This window comes from Sarcophilus harrisii, chromosome 4, assembly GCF_902635505.1.
Source record: "Sarcophilus harrisii chromosome 4, mSarHar1.11, whole genome shotgun sequence".
NCBI classification, from domain to species: Eukaryota; Metazoa; Chordata; class Mammalia; order Dasyuromorphia; family Dasyuridae; genus Sarcophilus; species Sarcophilus harrisii.
In genome coordinates, this window is record NC_045429.1 from 190,192,815 (window position 1) to 190,207,996 (window position 15,182).

Below are 15,182 nucleotides of genomic sequence, written 5' to 3' on the forward strand. Positions count from 1 at the left end.
AGGCTGAAATTACACATAGCAGCAGCAGCAGCATTAGAGTATATTGACACTAAAGAAAAATATTTTTGGATCTATTCAAATATACTGCATTCTGAAAGGAATCCAATGAAAAAGGTCAAACTACCCTCTCTATGTGTATCACTGCATAGTACTCATGTGGAATTAAATCAAACATAAAAATATAGTAATTCTACCAGATCAGATTTCTACAGTAAAAATCTTTCAGATTTATAGCTTAAAAAATAAATATCAATAAAAAGGCAAGGAAAATAATTTTTGTTCTAAATTAGAAGTAGTAGTCTGATAGAAAATGATCACAAGTTTAAAATGTATACAGAAAGAATTTACATATTAATATGAAAAATTGTGATTTAAAGTCTCAGGTTTTGGTACTATAAAGTAGATAAAATGAAATCAGGGCTGGATTGTAATAGAGTCATAAATGCAAAAAGGGAGTTTGTGTTCTTTCACTGAGGCATGAGGGAGCCATTAATGTTTCTTGAGTGGGAGAATGCCATGGTCAGACCTATACTTTAAGAATATCAATTTGGGGGCAGCTAAATGGCACAGTAGATAGAGCACCGGCCCTGAAGTCAGGAGGACCTGAGTTCAAATCCAGCCTCAGATACTTAACACTTCCTAGCTGTGTGACCCTGGGCAAGTCATTTAACCCCAATTGCCTTAGCAAAAAAAAAAAAAGTATCAATTTGGCAGCTGTGTGGAGGTTGGATTGGAGAATAAAATATACAGACTTTTTGAGTAATTGGTTCAGCAATTGGCTGACCCTTAAATAGACATATAAAGTGGTTCTCAACAGAAAATATGAATAAAAGAAAGAAAAGGGGCCTTTAAATGAGCAAAAAGTGTTGAATTTGTTACAAAATGACAATGGTAAAGGATCATGGGCAGTATGGGATTTTGGAAAAGGAGACTTTAATCTGCTTAATATCTTTGCAGGGAGAAAACTTAAAAGTCGTCCAGAAGAGAGGTGATGATTTGGAGTAGTAGTCTTAAGAGTAGAGAAGAATTGGATATAAGAGATGCTGAGGAGTTAAAAGCAACAAGATTAAACAACTACTTCCTCATTAATATGGGGGAGGGGGGTGCGGCAGGGAAACAGTGATAAGAGATAAGAGACACTGAGAAGTCAAAGTTTACTCTAGTCTTGTGAAAAACTAGATAGCTAGAAAGTGCCCTCCCAGAAACAGAGAAGTGCAGAGAGGTGGAGGCTAAGGTAATGAATTCCATTTTGGACATACTGGGTGTGAGATGCCTATGGGATGTCTTCATAGAGATTTCTAGCAGAATGTAATGCCAAATTAGGTCAGGATAAGCATGAAAGCTTGATGTATAGATCTGTGAGGTATCTATCTAGAGATGATTGAATCCATAAGAGCTAATGATTTCACCAAGAAAGACTAAGAGAAAGAAGAAAAAAGGATCCTAGACAGCCCTCTGTTCTTTTATGCATGAGGGAAGGCCATGGAGAAGGGTCCAACAAAGCAGACTAAGAAGGAAGAGTCAGACTGAAGGAGAACCTAGAGAAAATGTTGTCACAAAAACATGAGGAGGAGAGGATTCATAAGGAGGGAGTGGTCAGTAATATCAGATACTGCAGAGAGATTAAAAAAAAAAAAAAAAGGATTAAGACCCAGAAAGGACCATTGGAGATAGTGGTGGTTGGAGGCAAGAATACAAGAAGTGTGTGAGAAAGTGGAAGTAATAAATAAAAATTGGTTTTTCTAAAAATTTAACTGTAAAAGAAGAGAAAAATGTGATATGATCTCTTCAGGGGATGGCAGAGTCAAATGAGTTTTTAAGGACAAAAGAAACTTTGTCTTGTAGCTAGTGAAAAAAAAGAAAGGAAGAATTGAAGGAGCAAGTTTCAGGAGGAAACGAGGGAATTGGAACCAAGAGTACAAACAGAAAAAAGAAGTGTTCTCCAAGACTAGGAAAGGAGAAGAGGCTGGGGGTATTATGTTGAAGGGAGCTAAACAGAGATGGACATACAGCAGGACTCTGTGTGCTAAGCACTAGAAATTTAAAAACAAGAAACAAGATGCCTCAACTCTCAAGGAGCTTACATTTTAAAGCAGGAAGACAACACATAAGGGGAGAGAGAAGGTAGAGGATAGGGAAAAGAGAGGGTGGGGTACTTGTCTTAGGGAAGGCAGCCAGTGAGGAGAATGAGCTCAGGAGGGAAGGGAGCAGTATAGCCAATACTTCTGCTGATAGGAGATTTTTGGGTATGGACTCGCCAGTCATCAAGTTCATCTCAGCTTGGAGCCATGAGTGGTGAGGGGCAAAGGAAGGGATAGGGATGGAGGCAAGGTTAGGGTTTGAAAAGGGATTTGTGGTAATAGGCCAAGGAGACATGGATTTGAAGTGTTGAGAATAGTGTAAATTTGACTTGCTTAATGAAGAGCATCATTATGAGGATAATATCATTAGGAGAAAAATAAAGCCAGAGCAAAGGTGATGGATTGGGAAAGAATCATAGGATAGAGAGCAATGGAAAGTTTTCTCAGGATATCACAAAAGCAATAATTAAACGCCACTAAGGATGTGCTCCCTCACGGTGGTATGATCAGGAAAGCACATTATTCTTTGTGTACACACAACTATTTGGTCTACAACTGTTGGGAAAGGGGACCCCAAAAGTTGGGGTCACAGGCTGGTGTCATGAGGCATCTCAAGAATTTGCGGGCTTGAACCCATTTCCTAATAGAGGGGCAAAGTTTTATTGTAATTGTAATGGGCTAAATTCCAAAAGAAATTAGCTAGGAAACAGAAGCAAAGAAACACATTTATCCATCTTTCTATCATTGATATGCTAATTCTATAGGCCATAGGTAGGGCCAGGGAGTACTCTCTGAAATTTGATTCTCACTGGCCAGATTATCAGTCAGCAGTGAATTGAGGAGTGGTCTATTCAGAATCAAGCAGATTGTTATTCTTAGATTGGAAATGTGGAAAGTCCAGAAGATTCAGGATTACTGACTTACTGTTAGAACAGAATCCCCCTCCTCTAAAATCAGGGGACCTCAAAATCATTGCTATATTACATCAAAATCTTATAGTGTTTTATTGATTTTAAGTTTATACTTAATTGAAAATGTAAAAAGCTCTGTCATATAGTTTTCATTTTCAGTCTCAAATAATTAGTAATTATATGCTATCCTTTGTGGTAGATGACCAGCTCTCAGTGACATTTTTTTTTAATATCTTGTAGTACCAAGTGCTTGCTATCAGATTCTGCAAAAGAGCTGTAGGATCTCACGGACACTACAATATGCAGTTAATATTTAATTATTATAAAACCAAATTTATGTTTTTCCAGAAGACATTCTGTCCTAAAGTAAATTATGAAGTAATATCATAATGAGTATCTACACAGCTTTAATATACTCTTGATTGGATATAGTTCCCCCAGGAAGATTGGAGGTGAGAGGCAGCAGTGTATGATGTCTTTTCAGGCTTTCTCACCTTCTGATTTTATCTGCAAAAGCTACATAGCTTCTTTGATACCATCACTTTAGTTAGACTATTTCTCACACTGGTGAAAATACCACGAAAAGTGTTATCTGACATAAGCAAGAATGGACATAGGCTTTTAAAGGAGGGAGTTCCTTTAAAAGGAGAATATTAAATGTCTGGCTGCCTCAGACATAAATATGAGATAGATTGCTAAATCATGGTGGCAACCACTTTAAAATGTAAGCTTTTTAAATCCAAGTACACACTGTTTAATAAATCTTCCAGCAACAGATCTTAAAACTGAATATTCCATTGAATTCCGTGAAGCAAGTAATTCCATTTTAATGTATTTATCAAGGAAGCATAGAGTTTAATTAAATTTTTATTGATTTGTTCTGGCACCTGGGTATAGCAACAAAGAGCTGCAATACAGGAATTATATCTAGGAGTAAATTTGAGTCCGTAGGCAGTGCTCTGGTGAGAGAAAAGCCTTTGTCATGGAACAGCTGTGTTCATATTTCATACAGAACAGTGAAACATACATGCCTTCACAGGCTTGCTTATCAGCAGCAAACAAACAAAGCTTACAAGAAACAGCCTAGCTTTCTATCAGTTAGGACAAAAAGAATTCAGATTTTTTTTGGCAACTTCCTATCACATATTCAATGGAAGCTTTTAATGACATTAAAGAAGGACCCTTCCATACCTTTGCTTTTTAGGAGGAAAAAAAGTTTTAGAAAGACACTTTTATAAGTACTAGATGGGAGTTAGGCCACTGTAGTGGATTCTCTTAGTATGATTCATCTGTACTTCTGCATAGAAACTAGATTTTGTATAGTCTATTGGATCTCAGAGATTGAATTACCTACTATTTGCTTAATTGTGTTTACCCAAACAGGAACTGATCTACCCCCAAGCTAATTGATAGACACTAATGGAAATTGCCATTCCCAAAGTATTTCTTTCTACTTTTCTGGCTTGTGTATAAACCTTCTTTATAATTGTAAAAAAGACCTTCTTAACACAATTAGTAGTTTCCCAATTATTGTTTCTATAATTCTTGTAAAATGATTTTCTTTACAAATATAAAATTGGAAATAGAACCTAATTCTGATTTTGCTATCCTAGCCAAAGGATAGGCATAGTTTAATAGCTTTAGGGGTTTAGTTCTTTTGTTTTCCAGAATGGCTGAACTGAAAAACTGTCTGTTTTATTAGTTGGAGAATCATTCTTATTCATGTAAATTTGACTCACTTCCATATATATATATATATATATATATATATATATATATATATATGAGAAATGAAACTTATCAGAGAAACTTGCTGCAAAGATTCCCCCTGCTCCCAGGTTTCTATTTTTTGTTTGTTTGTTTGTTTGTTTTTTATTTTATCTGCATTGGTTTTGTTAATGAAAAGATTTCTTTATTTTATATGATAAAAATGATCAATTTTACCTCCCATGCACTCTTCCCTTATTTACAGTTCTGACAGATAATTTCTTCTGTCTTCCACTAATTTGCTCATGATATATTCCTTTTTGTCAAAAGTTATGCACTCATTTTGAGCTTATCTTGTTATATATAGTGTGAGGTCTTGATCTGTGCCTAATTTCTGCATGCTACTTTACAGTTTTCCCAACAGTTTATCATCAGTGAATTATCAAATAGTGAGTTCTTGCCCAGTAGCTGGGATCTTTGGGTTTATAATCACCAGCTTACCATGTTCATTTACTTCTATATATTGTGCACCTTATCTGATCCATCAACCTCTCTCTTGCCCAGTACCAAACTGTTTTGATACTTACAGCTTGGTAGTATAGTTTAAGAGCTAGCATTGCTAAGCCAGGTTCCTTTACACTTTAAAAAATTTTTTTAATATTCTTAACCTTTTATTTCTCCTGATGAATGTTATTTTTTTCTACTTCTATAAAGTAATTCTTTGGTAGTTTGGTATGGCACTAAATAAATTATTTTAGCTAGCATTGTCATTATTATATTAGTTTGACCTACCAATGAAGAACTGATATTATTCCAGTTATTTAGATCTGCCTTTATTTGTGTGAAGAGTTTATATAGTTTCTATATGTATCTTATGCAGAATCCCAAATATTTTATACTGTATGTATATATGCTGTCTGAAATGGAATTTCTCTTTCTTCCTGCTAGATTTTGTGGATAATAACAGAAATACTAATAATTAATGTGAAATTGTTGCATATCCTGAATTTTCCTGGATTTAATTTTAATTTTTTAATTGACACTCCAGGGTTCTCTTGCTCAACCATCATGTCATCATGTCAAGTGATAGTTTTCTTTCGTCTTTTCCTATTCTTATTCCTTCAGTTTCTTTTTCTTGTTCTATTGCTATAGCTAACATTTCTACAATAAATCAAATAGTAATGTTGAAAACGATGAGGTCAGGATAGCAATTCCTAGTTTAAAATGAACATGTGACAAATGTACAATGGCCATTCTCTGTGATGACTGTGTATTTTAAATCAGCCGGAGTCAGGAATTCAGGTTAAGGGAAAATCTTCAATCTTTATTCTTTGTGGAGAAAGGGGGATAGCAATAGGACTGTGAACAGCTGTGACACGAACCTGGCCAGCAGTCTCTCTCCCTCTCTCCCGGCCCCCTCTCTCCACCCACCAAAATCTTCCCTACGTCATTTCCTATACAACACATCAGAACTTGCACAAAGAGTGGGCGGGGGCCATTCTTTCTCCAAGCATATATATATAATAGAGTATGGTCCAATCACTATTTAGCTTCATGTGCTTGGAACCTCAGTGCATCAACTCGAGCTTCAGCCCATTACAATTCTCTTTGCCAAAAGGTAGATTTATTTGGGGTAGAGGTTATAGACAAAATGAAGAGGTAAAGTAAATATGAAATAGATGTGGGGGAGCAAAAGGGTTACTAAGTAAGAGTTTAGAAGAATCCATTAAAGAAATATGCCATGAAGTCTTAGTTTGTCATTGACTGGCAGGTTAACTCCACAGAGGAATTTAGCAGACTAACCAGAGTTAGCAGTTATAAAGGAAAAAGACACCATTAAGGGAAGATACTATGAAAGAGAAGGAAAGAGAGTACTTCATAGTGGGCTTAGTCCTAGAAATGACTCTTCATGGTCTTCACAGTAGGCACATCTTTTAGAGGAGAAATACAACCTTGGGGGTTTCTCTGAGGAAATGGGGAAGTACCAGGGAAGAATTTGGTATCTCAGAGGGAGGGATCAAGGTGGAATAGTGCCCAGACCTGTCTAAAGATATGCTTACTAATATCTCAAAGGTTGTTTAAATATGCTCAGAGATTTGAGGCATAGACAGTGGAGACTGAGCAAGAGTTCCATTCTCACAGTCACTCTATGCAAACAGAACAGTCTGGGACTTGCTTGTGTCTGGTTGGGCTTCCTGACCCAAAGTCCATGTCAATAATAGATAACTTTGCTTCACTCTTGATCTTGCTTAAAAGGTCTCTAGCTTATTCCTCTAACAGAACATGCTTACTCATGGTTTAAATGGATGCTGCTTTTTTTAAGGAAAGCTCCTTTTATTCCTGTACTTTTTTTTTTTTTTTTTTTACAGGAATAGGTATTATATTTTGTCAAAAACTTTTTCTGCACCTATTTAAATAATCATGTAATTTTTTTTATTTTTCTTATTAATATGGTCAATTATACTTATAGTTTTCCTAATATTGAACTGGCTCCACATTTCTAACAAAAATCTAGCCTGATATTAATAGTTCCTGTGATTTTTTTTTTCTTAGAACTTCTCAATTTTTAGTTCTAGATTATGTAATTTCTAAGTATTTAATAGCTAACATTTCTATAATGCTTACTCTTTGCAAAGCACTATGCTAAGCACTTTACAATAATAATCTTATTTTTATTTGATCTTCACAACAGCCCTGAAAAAGATAGGTACTGTTATTATCCCCATTTTACAGATAAAGAAACTTGAAACAAATTGGAGTTAAGTGAGCCCAGGAGTCACAGCATTATTGAATCTAAGGCTAGATTTGAATTAGGTCTTCCTCAGTCTCTGCCCAGGACTCTTATTTATGGTACCACCTAGAATTCATTTGCATATCATGGCATCACCTCTCTGATGTCATGATCATCTGAGAACAAAGAACAAACAAAAAACAGCAGCTGACTTGTTATTGTTAACTTATGCTTCAAACGCCTTTTATTGAATATTTTTTTTTGCGTTATAGTCTGAAAAAGATACATTTGAAATTTCTCCTTGTCTGTATTTCTTTGTGATATTTGTGTGCCCTAGTACATGCTCAAATTTTGTGAAGGTGCCATACACAGCTATGAAAAACATATACTCCTTTCTATTTTTATTAATTGTCATCATATCTAACTTTTCTAATTCTATTCATCTCCTTAATTTCTTTCTTGTTGATTATGTGGTTAAATTTATTTAGGCTTCAGAGGGGTAAATTGAAGCTCCTTACTAATGTAGTTTGATTTTCTATTTCCTGCTCTAATTCATTTAACTTTTCCTGTAAGAATCTGGATGCTGTGACATATAATTTTCAATATTGCTATTATTTAACTCATATGGGACCTTTTAGCAAAATGTAGTTTCCTTGTTTTTTTCTTTAAATATTATCTTTGATTTTGCTTTATCTGAGATCATCAAGAATCCCACCCTTGTCTTTTTTACTTTTAGCTAAAGCATAACCCCATCTCCTTATTTGAGTTCTGTGTATATTGTTCAGTTTCAAGTATGTTTCTTTTGAACAACACATTGTTGGATTCCAGTTTTTAATCCATTCTACTATCTTTTTCCTACTTTTTTATAAGTGAGTTCATCTCATTCACATTCACAGTTATGATTGCTAAGTAATTCTTTTCATCCTAGTTTCTTATGCTTCCCTTAATCTTTTTCTCCCAGGAGTCTATTTTGCTTCTGACCACTGCCACTTTTTAAATCTCGCTCCCTTCCTCTTGTCTCCTTTCCCTCTTTCTTCCTTCTTAGATAAAATGAATTTCTGTACTCCACTGTGTATGTTTGTTATTCCCTTCTTGAACCAGTTCAGATGAATATGAGATTCAGATGTTGCCTTTTCCCATTTCTCACCTCACCATCATCCTCTCCATTATATCAAATCATCTTTGCATGATACATTTATGTGAAGCAATTTTCCCCTTTTTCCTTTCCCTTTCCCCCTCTTTCATTTCATTCCTCTTTCTCACCCTTCCATTTTTCTTTTGAGATCATCCTACCATAACTGAATCATGCTCAGGACCTCTATATATCAGGACTTCCCTCTAAGAGCTACAGTGATGATAAAGTTCTGAGGGGTTATATGTGTCTTTCCCCATAAAAGAAAGTAAAACGTTTTTAATTTTTTTAGTCCCTTTTGTTTATCTTTTTATTATTGTTTTTAATCCTGTATTTTAATGTCATATTTTCTCTTCAGCTCTGGTCATTTCATCAGGAATGCTTAAAAGTTTCCGGATCATTCAAATATCCATTTTCTCCTTTAGAATTATACTCAGTTTTTCTGAATAGATTAATTTTGTCCATAATCCTAAATCTTCTTACTTCCAGAATATCCTATTCTAAGCTTTCTATTTATGTGATGACTGCTTGCTGTATATTTTCCTAACCAGTTCTGCCAACAAACTAGCTGTGTGGTCTAAGGCAAATCACTGAATTTCACCGTACATCAGGTTCCAAATCTGTAAAATGTTTTCCCTCCTTCCATCTTATTAGCTTAACTAGCTTCCTGTATGTAGGTCGCAGTTCAAATCTCAGATTCTGCAGGAGGTCTTTTCCAGTATGTCTCATTCTTCTTCTTCCCTCCCAAATGGCTAGGTGTCATTCCCTCTGAGATAATGAGATTATCTCCCATCCACTTTGTTTATATCTTATATTTTCTAAATGGGAATTCTCCTTGAGGATAGGGATTCTTTTTGCCCATCTTTTTATTCCCATCATGTTTACTATCCCAGAGTGTTTACTAAATGCTTGTTGACTAACAGGTCAAATAACTCCATTTATTGCCAGCTGAGAGATAAACAAAAAGGCACGGAGAAAAATATCCTGAAATTAATTCTCCAAACTTCAGGGTGAGTTATACAATTTGCCTATACTATGATAGTTTTGCCGTGTTCAGGTTAAAACAATGGTTCTGAAATTATCTTTCACCAAATGAATGAAAAAAATGTATTTGTCCATTCACACTCTGCAAGCAGCAATCTTTTTGAAAGCTTCAAAACAATAAATATTTCTATTGACCAGAAGTTTTATTTTATGGGAGCCTGTTAACACATACAAGATTTGTCAGCCTTCCTATATTCTATTTAAAGCCTAGGAATCCTTGATTTACTGGTCCCTGCCAGAGCAGACACTGGAAAGCATTTCCAAAACTAGTTTCATTAGTAGAGTTTTTCAAAAGAGGGAGTTCTCTGACAAAGAGAACTCGGTGATTTACTGATGATGTCTCACAAGCTATAGCTAATTCCCTCTTTGTGTTGTACCTGTACCAAATTTATTCTTTAAAAGACATTTGTAACTCAGTCAACTCCATTTACTCATAGAAATGCTTTGGTTTTCAGTTTGCATTAGGTTATAAATAAAGATGCCCACTGATATTTTCAGAAACATGGTCTAGCCTCAGATGATGTTGGTACCAAATTAAATGGATCAACAAATATCAGTCCATCACCAAGTTAAATACATCAACAAGCATTGAATATATTTATGAAGTGCCTGCTGTGTAAAGGCACTAGCTAGGAGCTGAAGACACAAAGCCAAAAATCAAATCATTCCTTCCTTCAATAAGATTATAGTTGGGGCAGCTAGGTGGCACAAAGCACCATCCCTGAAGTCAGGAGGGCCTGAGTTCAATTGTGACATCATACATTTAACACTTCCTGGCTGTGTGACCCTGGGCAAGTCACTTAACCCCAACTGCCTCAGCAAAAAAGTAAAATAAAATAAAATAAGATTATAGTCTACGGGAAGAAATAACATATATATATATATATATATATATATATATATATATAACAAGGCAATTTTAGAGAGGAGGCATTAGCAACTAGGAAATCAAGAAGGAGGGCATCCTATAGAGATGGATGTGTGAGTTGAGCTTCAAGGAGAACATGGTACTCACAGGATTGAGGGGGAAATTCATTCCAGGTCTGGAGAGTAGCCTTTGCAAAGACATAGAGATAAGAGAGAGCATCCCATGTGTGAGGAACAAAAGGAAAGTCTGTTTGGTAGAACCCAAGATTAGCTGAAGGGAATTCTGAGGCCAGAAATGGAAATTAGTTAAACCACACATTCTTTCTGTTAACATTCTATAATCTACAAATTTGGAAAGTAGTCTGCTTATTGATTAATAATTTTTTTTTAAATGTGACTCGAAGGGAAGGGGACAGGGACGTAATCTGGAAGTGTTTTTGCCAAAATAAACATATCAACAGTTTTTTAAATGCCAAGGTACTCTAATTTAACTATATTATGGTGTGAAATAATTGATTGGTTAATCCTTTCTCTCCTGAGGATATTCTTTGACCTAGTTCAACTTTTCTGAGTCATCCCTTTTCTTTGCTTTTTTTCAAGTTGTATAGAAATCCCCATTTTCTTTTTTAACCACAACTATGTTTCTGCCCTTCAACTATCACTAGAGGAAATCTGGAAGCCCTATCATAAAATACAGTTTGCAGCATACCTCGCGTTTTTATGCTATTCATTTATACCAGATAGATACCATCACACTCTGCTATATTTTGGTTTGTTTGCCCTTTCTTATTATAGTGAATGTTCCATTCCTTCAGACTGCTGAATTATTCCAACTAACATGTCTACATGTGGGGGTGACTTACTTGTAAGGCTATCGAAATAAATAGAAATTAGTATGTTCTTTTACAAAATGGCCAGGTGCAGAATTATCTATTCCATGGCATTTATTTTCAGTGTGGCACAAATTGATACCTTTTGAGTTGCCTTTTTATATGACCTTTTGCTTCTAACCTGCAGAGATGCTCTGGCTTCTTTTTCCTTTGCTGGTGGTGGGCTTTTTTCTTCACTGTCAGTGCCTACTGATCATTTGGCTTCCACTTCTTCCATGGTCTTTGGATTGCATGCCAAGCCGCTTACCTTTTATAGCATTCACCAACCAGTGAGAGGACGCTTTTATTTCTGGTTCACCTACTGAAATGACTGCTATGAAATGTTTTGGTTTCACGTTCGTGGCATTATTGCTGGTTTGGTGTCTGTGCATATATGTGTTTTCAGATAAACTCCAGTTCCACAGATATGTTGTAAAAGCCAAATGTGGCTATGTGTAAGAAAGCCCTGCGGAAAGGATGATGGATTGTATGGCGTGAGAAATCACTGCTCCTCCTCATCTCTTGGGTAGTGGGAGGACAGTTAGAAGCAGAACGCTTAGTTTTGGGGCCCAACTCTGTTCTTGCCATCTTTGTGACCTGGTAAATAATCATTTAACCTCTCTGTGCTCTCAGTTTCCTAATCTGTAAAATAAAAGAATTAGATAAAATGACCTTCAAGACCCCTTCCAATTCTCATTCTGTCCCCTTTCTTTTTATCAGGCCCTGTGAGCACAGGGAGGCTTTTCTGCCTATATTAATATACCCACCCAGGAGGTGCCATAGCATAGATTCCTTGTACAGGGCTGGAACTCTGAAAAGGTGTACTTGAATCTAAGACAGCAGAGTACTTAAGGCTAAATACCTACTCAATGTGAGATAATGGTTCTATAAACATATACTTAGATAACATGGTGATGTGATGGCTCTCTTCACAATTGGAGCTTGCTGAATGTGTGGTGGTGAGGTAATCATAGGGAAGGATTGAAGGGCTGAGGGCAGCAGGGAAGACTTCAGGTTCCAGGCTCCAGAGTCCAGGATTCATCTTTGACGACCAAGGACTTTGATCCCGAGTCTGACTGATCCTGAGGCCCTCCAGAGAGCCAGCCTGGACACAATAGTTCCTCCAACATTCCCTGGCATCAATGGCTGTATGGAGACCTGGCCTGTTATTTATACAAGGGAAGGGAATTTGCATCTTTAAGATATCCAAGGTTTGCATTATTGAATCCTGTTACCTCTGGTGTAAATTGGGAGTACTTTGCTGGGGAATATAGACCTAGAGTGTTAGAACTTGAAGCCCGTCAAAAACACAATTTATTAAGTGTTTACCTACACCACGGACAGAAACAAAAACAAAGTATAGTTCCTGCCCTCAAGGAGCTCGCCTTCTAATAGGAGACAACATACAAAAAAATTATACATTCAAAAGTAAGTTGCAGTGTGGTGCCAACAGTTAAATACTCTCTCCCCCATGTAGGGAACCATGGACTTGGCATGAAAATTACCAATTACTAAATGCTTGTAGACTTTCCCCATTCCTGCCATTAAATGGTTTTTCATGGGATTCTACCAGTTTTCTGTTGTAAAGGAAGGAATATTATGCAGAAGTTCCTAATTTCTACTTGATCTGGGAGAAATTGATGCAGAAAGAAATGCTGGCCTCTAAGTTTGAGGGAGCTTTAGGAGAGACCCTGTGAGAGCAGGGTGACCACGCCCAGAGCAGAATTTTTAGTTGTCCTCATCATGTGTCCGGGTTGTATGAAGCAACAAGATTCGGGACAGAAACTGCCTTTGACAAGTCTGTATCTTTAGAATTGTTCTTCCTGCTTTACACCGTTTTCCTGTACTTTCAGATATGCAAGAACTGTACAGGCTGCTGTGACCGACAGATCCAGTGTGTGTCACTGAACTGCCCGATACTTTTCAAACTCTCCAGAGTGAGTCGAGAATTGTCCAAGGCGCCCTATCTTCGCCAGTTGCTAGACCAGTTTTAAACAATCGATTTTACAGGATTCCAGGTGCTAATTTTTTCATTGTTTACCACTGAGCTGTTGTGCATGGTGCTTTTCTAACTTTCATCAAGTCAAGGACTTGTCATTGTCTGAAGAAAACGAAGACCTTTAAGCTAAAGATTATACTTGTGGATCTCTGAATAGCTCATTTCTTAAGATGTATAAATTCCTCCTTTCACGTTTTTAACATTCTGTTTTATAATGCAGATGTTGAATTAGCTCCTGTATGTATGTGTAACATCTTGTAAATCCATTGAATATGTCATGTTTACTTCCTTGTGGAAGGAGCACTGAAAACCTCTTAAAGAAAAACCATTAGTGTGTTTTCCTTGAACTGTCAGTATCAAAACATGTGTTACCTATAGATATATTATCCATTCACTTTATAATTTTGACTGCGAAATATTTTGTAAATACACTTTTTTACTTTTCAAACAACTGAGTAAAATAATGTGCAATGAATTTTATACAGATAATTTTAAAGTTGTTTGGTATATTTCCTCTAGGTTTTGCTCGACTCAAGGTAGATTTGTTATTTTGATCAAACTGTGCAAACAATAGTACCATGTGTAGCATTTTGAGACATTATTTTCTAAAAATCGCTGTCTTGCTTTAGCTTTTAATGGGGCATTGTGAGGAACTGTGCAAAGACATTTTTGTTACAAACCTGTGGGCCTGTTGCAATACTTTAAATATAAGAAATTTTATTCCATTTTTGCTTGTTTTGTATAGACATTTCTATTGCTTCTAAATATGCTTAAAATATTTTCTTTCCTTATGTACTGTACAGTTAATCTTATTTGCCATCATCTTGAACATAAAATGTGTATTTAGAATATTTGTATAACTGTATAAAATGAAAAAGGAATTATGTGGTCAGTGCATTGTTTTCTAAACTGGAAATCATTTTGTTTTAAAAGTTAATAATGGAAACCATATTAAAATTGAATAAAATATGAAAAGTAGTCATGTGCTTTTTAAAGCTGGCTGTAAGTGGTATTTGTGAATTTTAAAATCTGTTGGCTCACTTTTATTCCACACTTACAGAATCACAGAATTTAAGAGTTGGAAGGAGACTCAGCAGCCATTTAGAATAACTCATAAACTCATAAACTTCCATTTCTGTCAAATGGGCATCCATCTGTTTCTAGTTAAAGATTTCCAACAAAGGGGAACCTACAGTCTCTCCAGGAAAGGAGGAAAGTTTTCCTGACATCAATTTTCTGAAATAAGGAAAAGAACAATTTAGTGTGTCTTACACGCTGGTCAGTGTTGCTTCTCACTGTCCAAGCTACAAAGAAATTACATTTTTTTGAATACTTGGAAATTGCCATCCAGCCTTTTAAGAGTACTTCTAAGTACTGATTTAATAAACTAATGAAGCACAACTTCATTGTATATGAGAGGAGAAGAAATAATCATAATGTTGGTTTAACACAAATGGGACATGATTGCCCGGACTCTAAGACTATCTCAGAAGATAAATGTGGATACACTTTGGTTTTCTGTTTGTTTGAAAATCCTAGCTTTAAGTAAATAAGAGAGAATCAAATACTCCACTATGACTTGCAAAATGCTGCTTGGCAAAACCATGTTTGTTAATAAAGCATAATCCAATACTCAGTTCTTTCCTGATGCCTCAGATGCCTCAGACCACCAAAAAGCTATGACATTTTAAGATATGTTGGGGATTGGCATCCATTTAAAACTATAGCTTATATACCTTACATAACTTTTACACACATAAAAGCGCATATAGTTTATATTTATTTTTACAGAGGATATAGTTCAGAGTGAGACAGTTTAATCAGATGGCAGGATGACAAAT

General features: G+C 35.9%; 1 protein-coding gene across 3 annotated transcripts in view; it reads left to right on the forward strand.

Moving 5' to 3' along the window:
• The window catches only part of REV3L (REV3 like, DNA directed polymerase zeta catalytic subunit), a 228,447-nt gene extending 214,131 nt beyond the window's left edge, over positions 1-14,316 (forward strand). For all 3 annotated transcript variants that reach the window (XM_031964403.1, XM_031964400.1, XM_031964401.1), the window contains exon 32: positions 13,196-14,316. In XM_031964403.1, the coding sequence (XP_031820263.1) occupies positions 13,196-13,336 (141 nt within the window). In that variant the 3' untranslated portion in view covers positions 13,337-14,316. The remainder of the gene's footprint in view (positions 1-13,195) is intronic.
• The last annotated feature ends 866 nt before the right edge of the window (positions 14,317-15,182 follow it).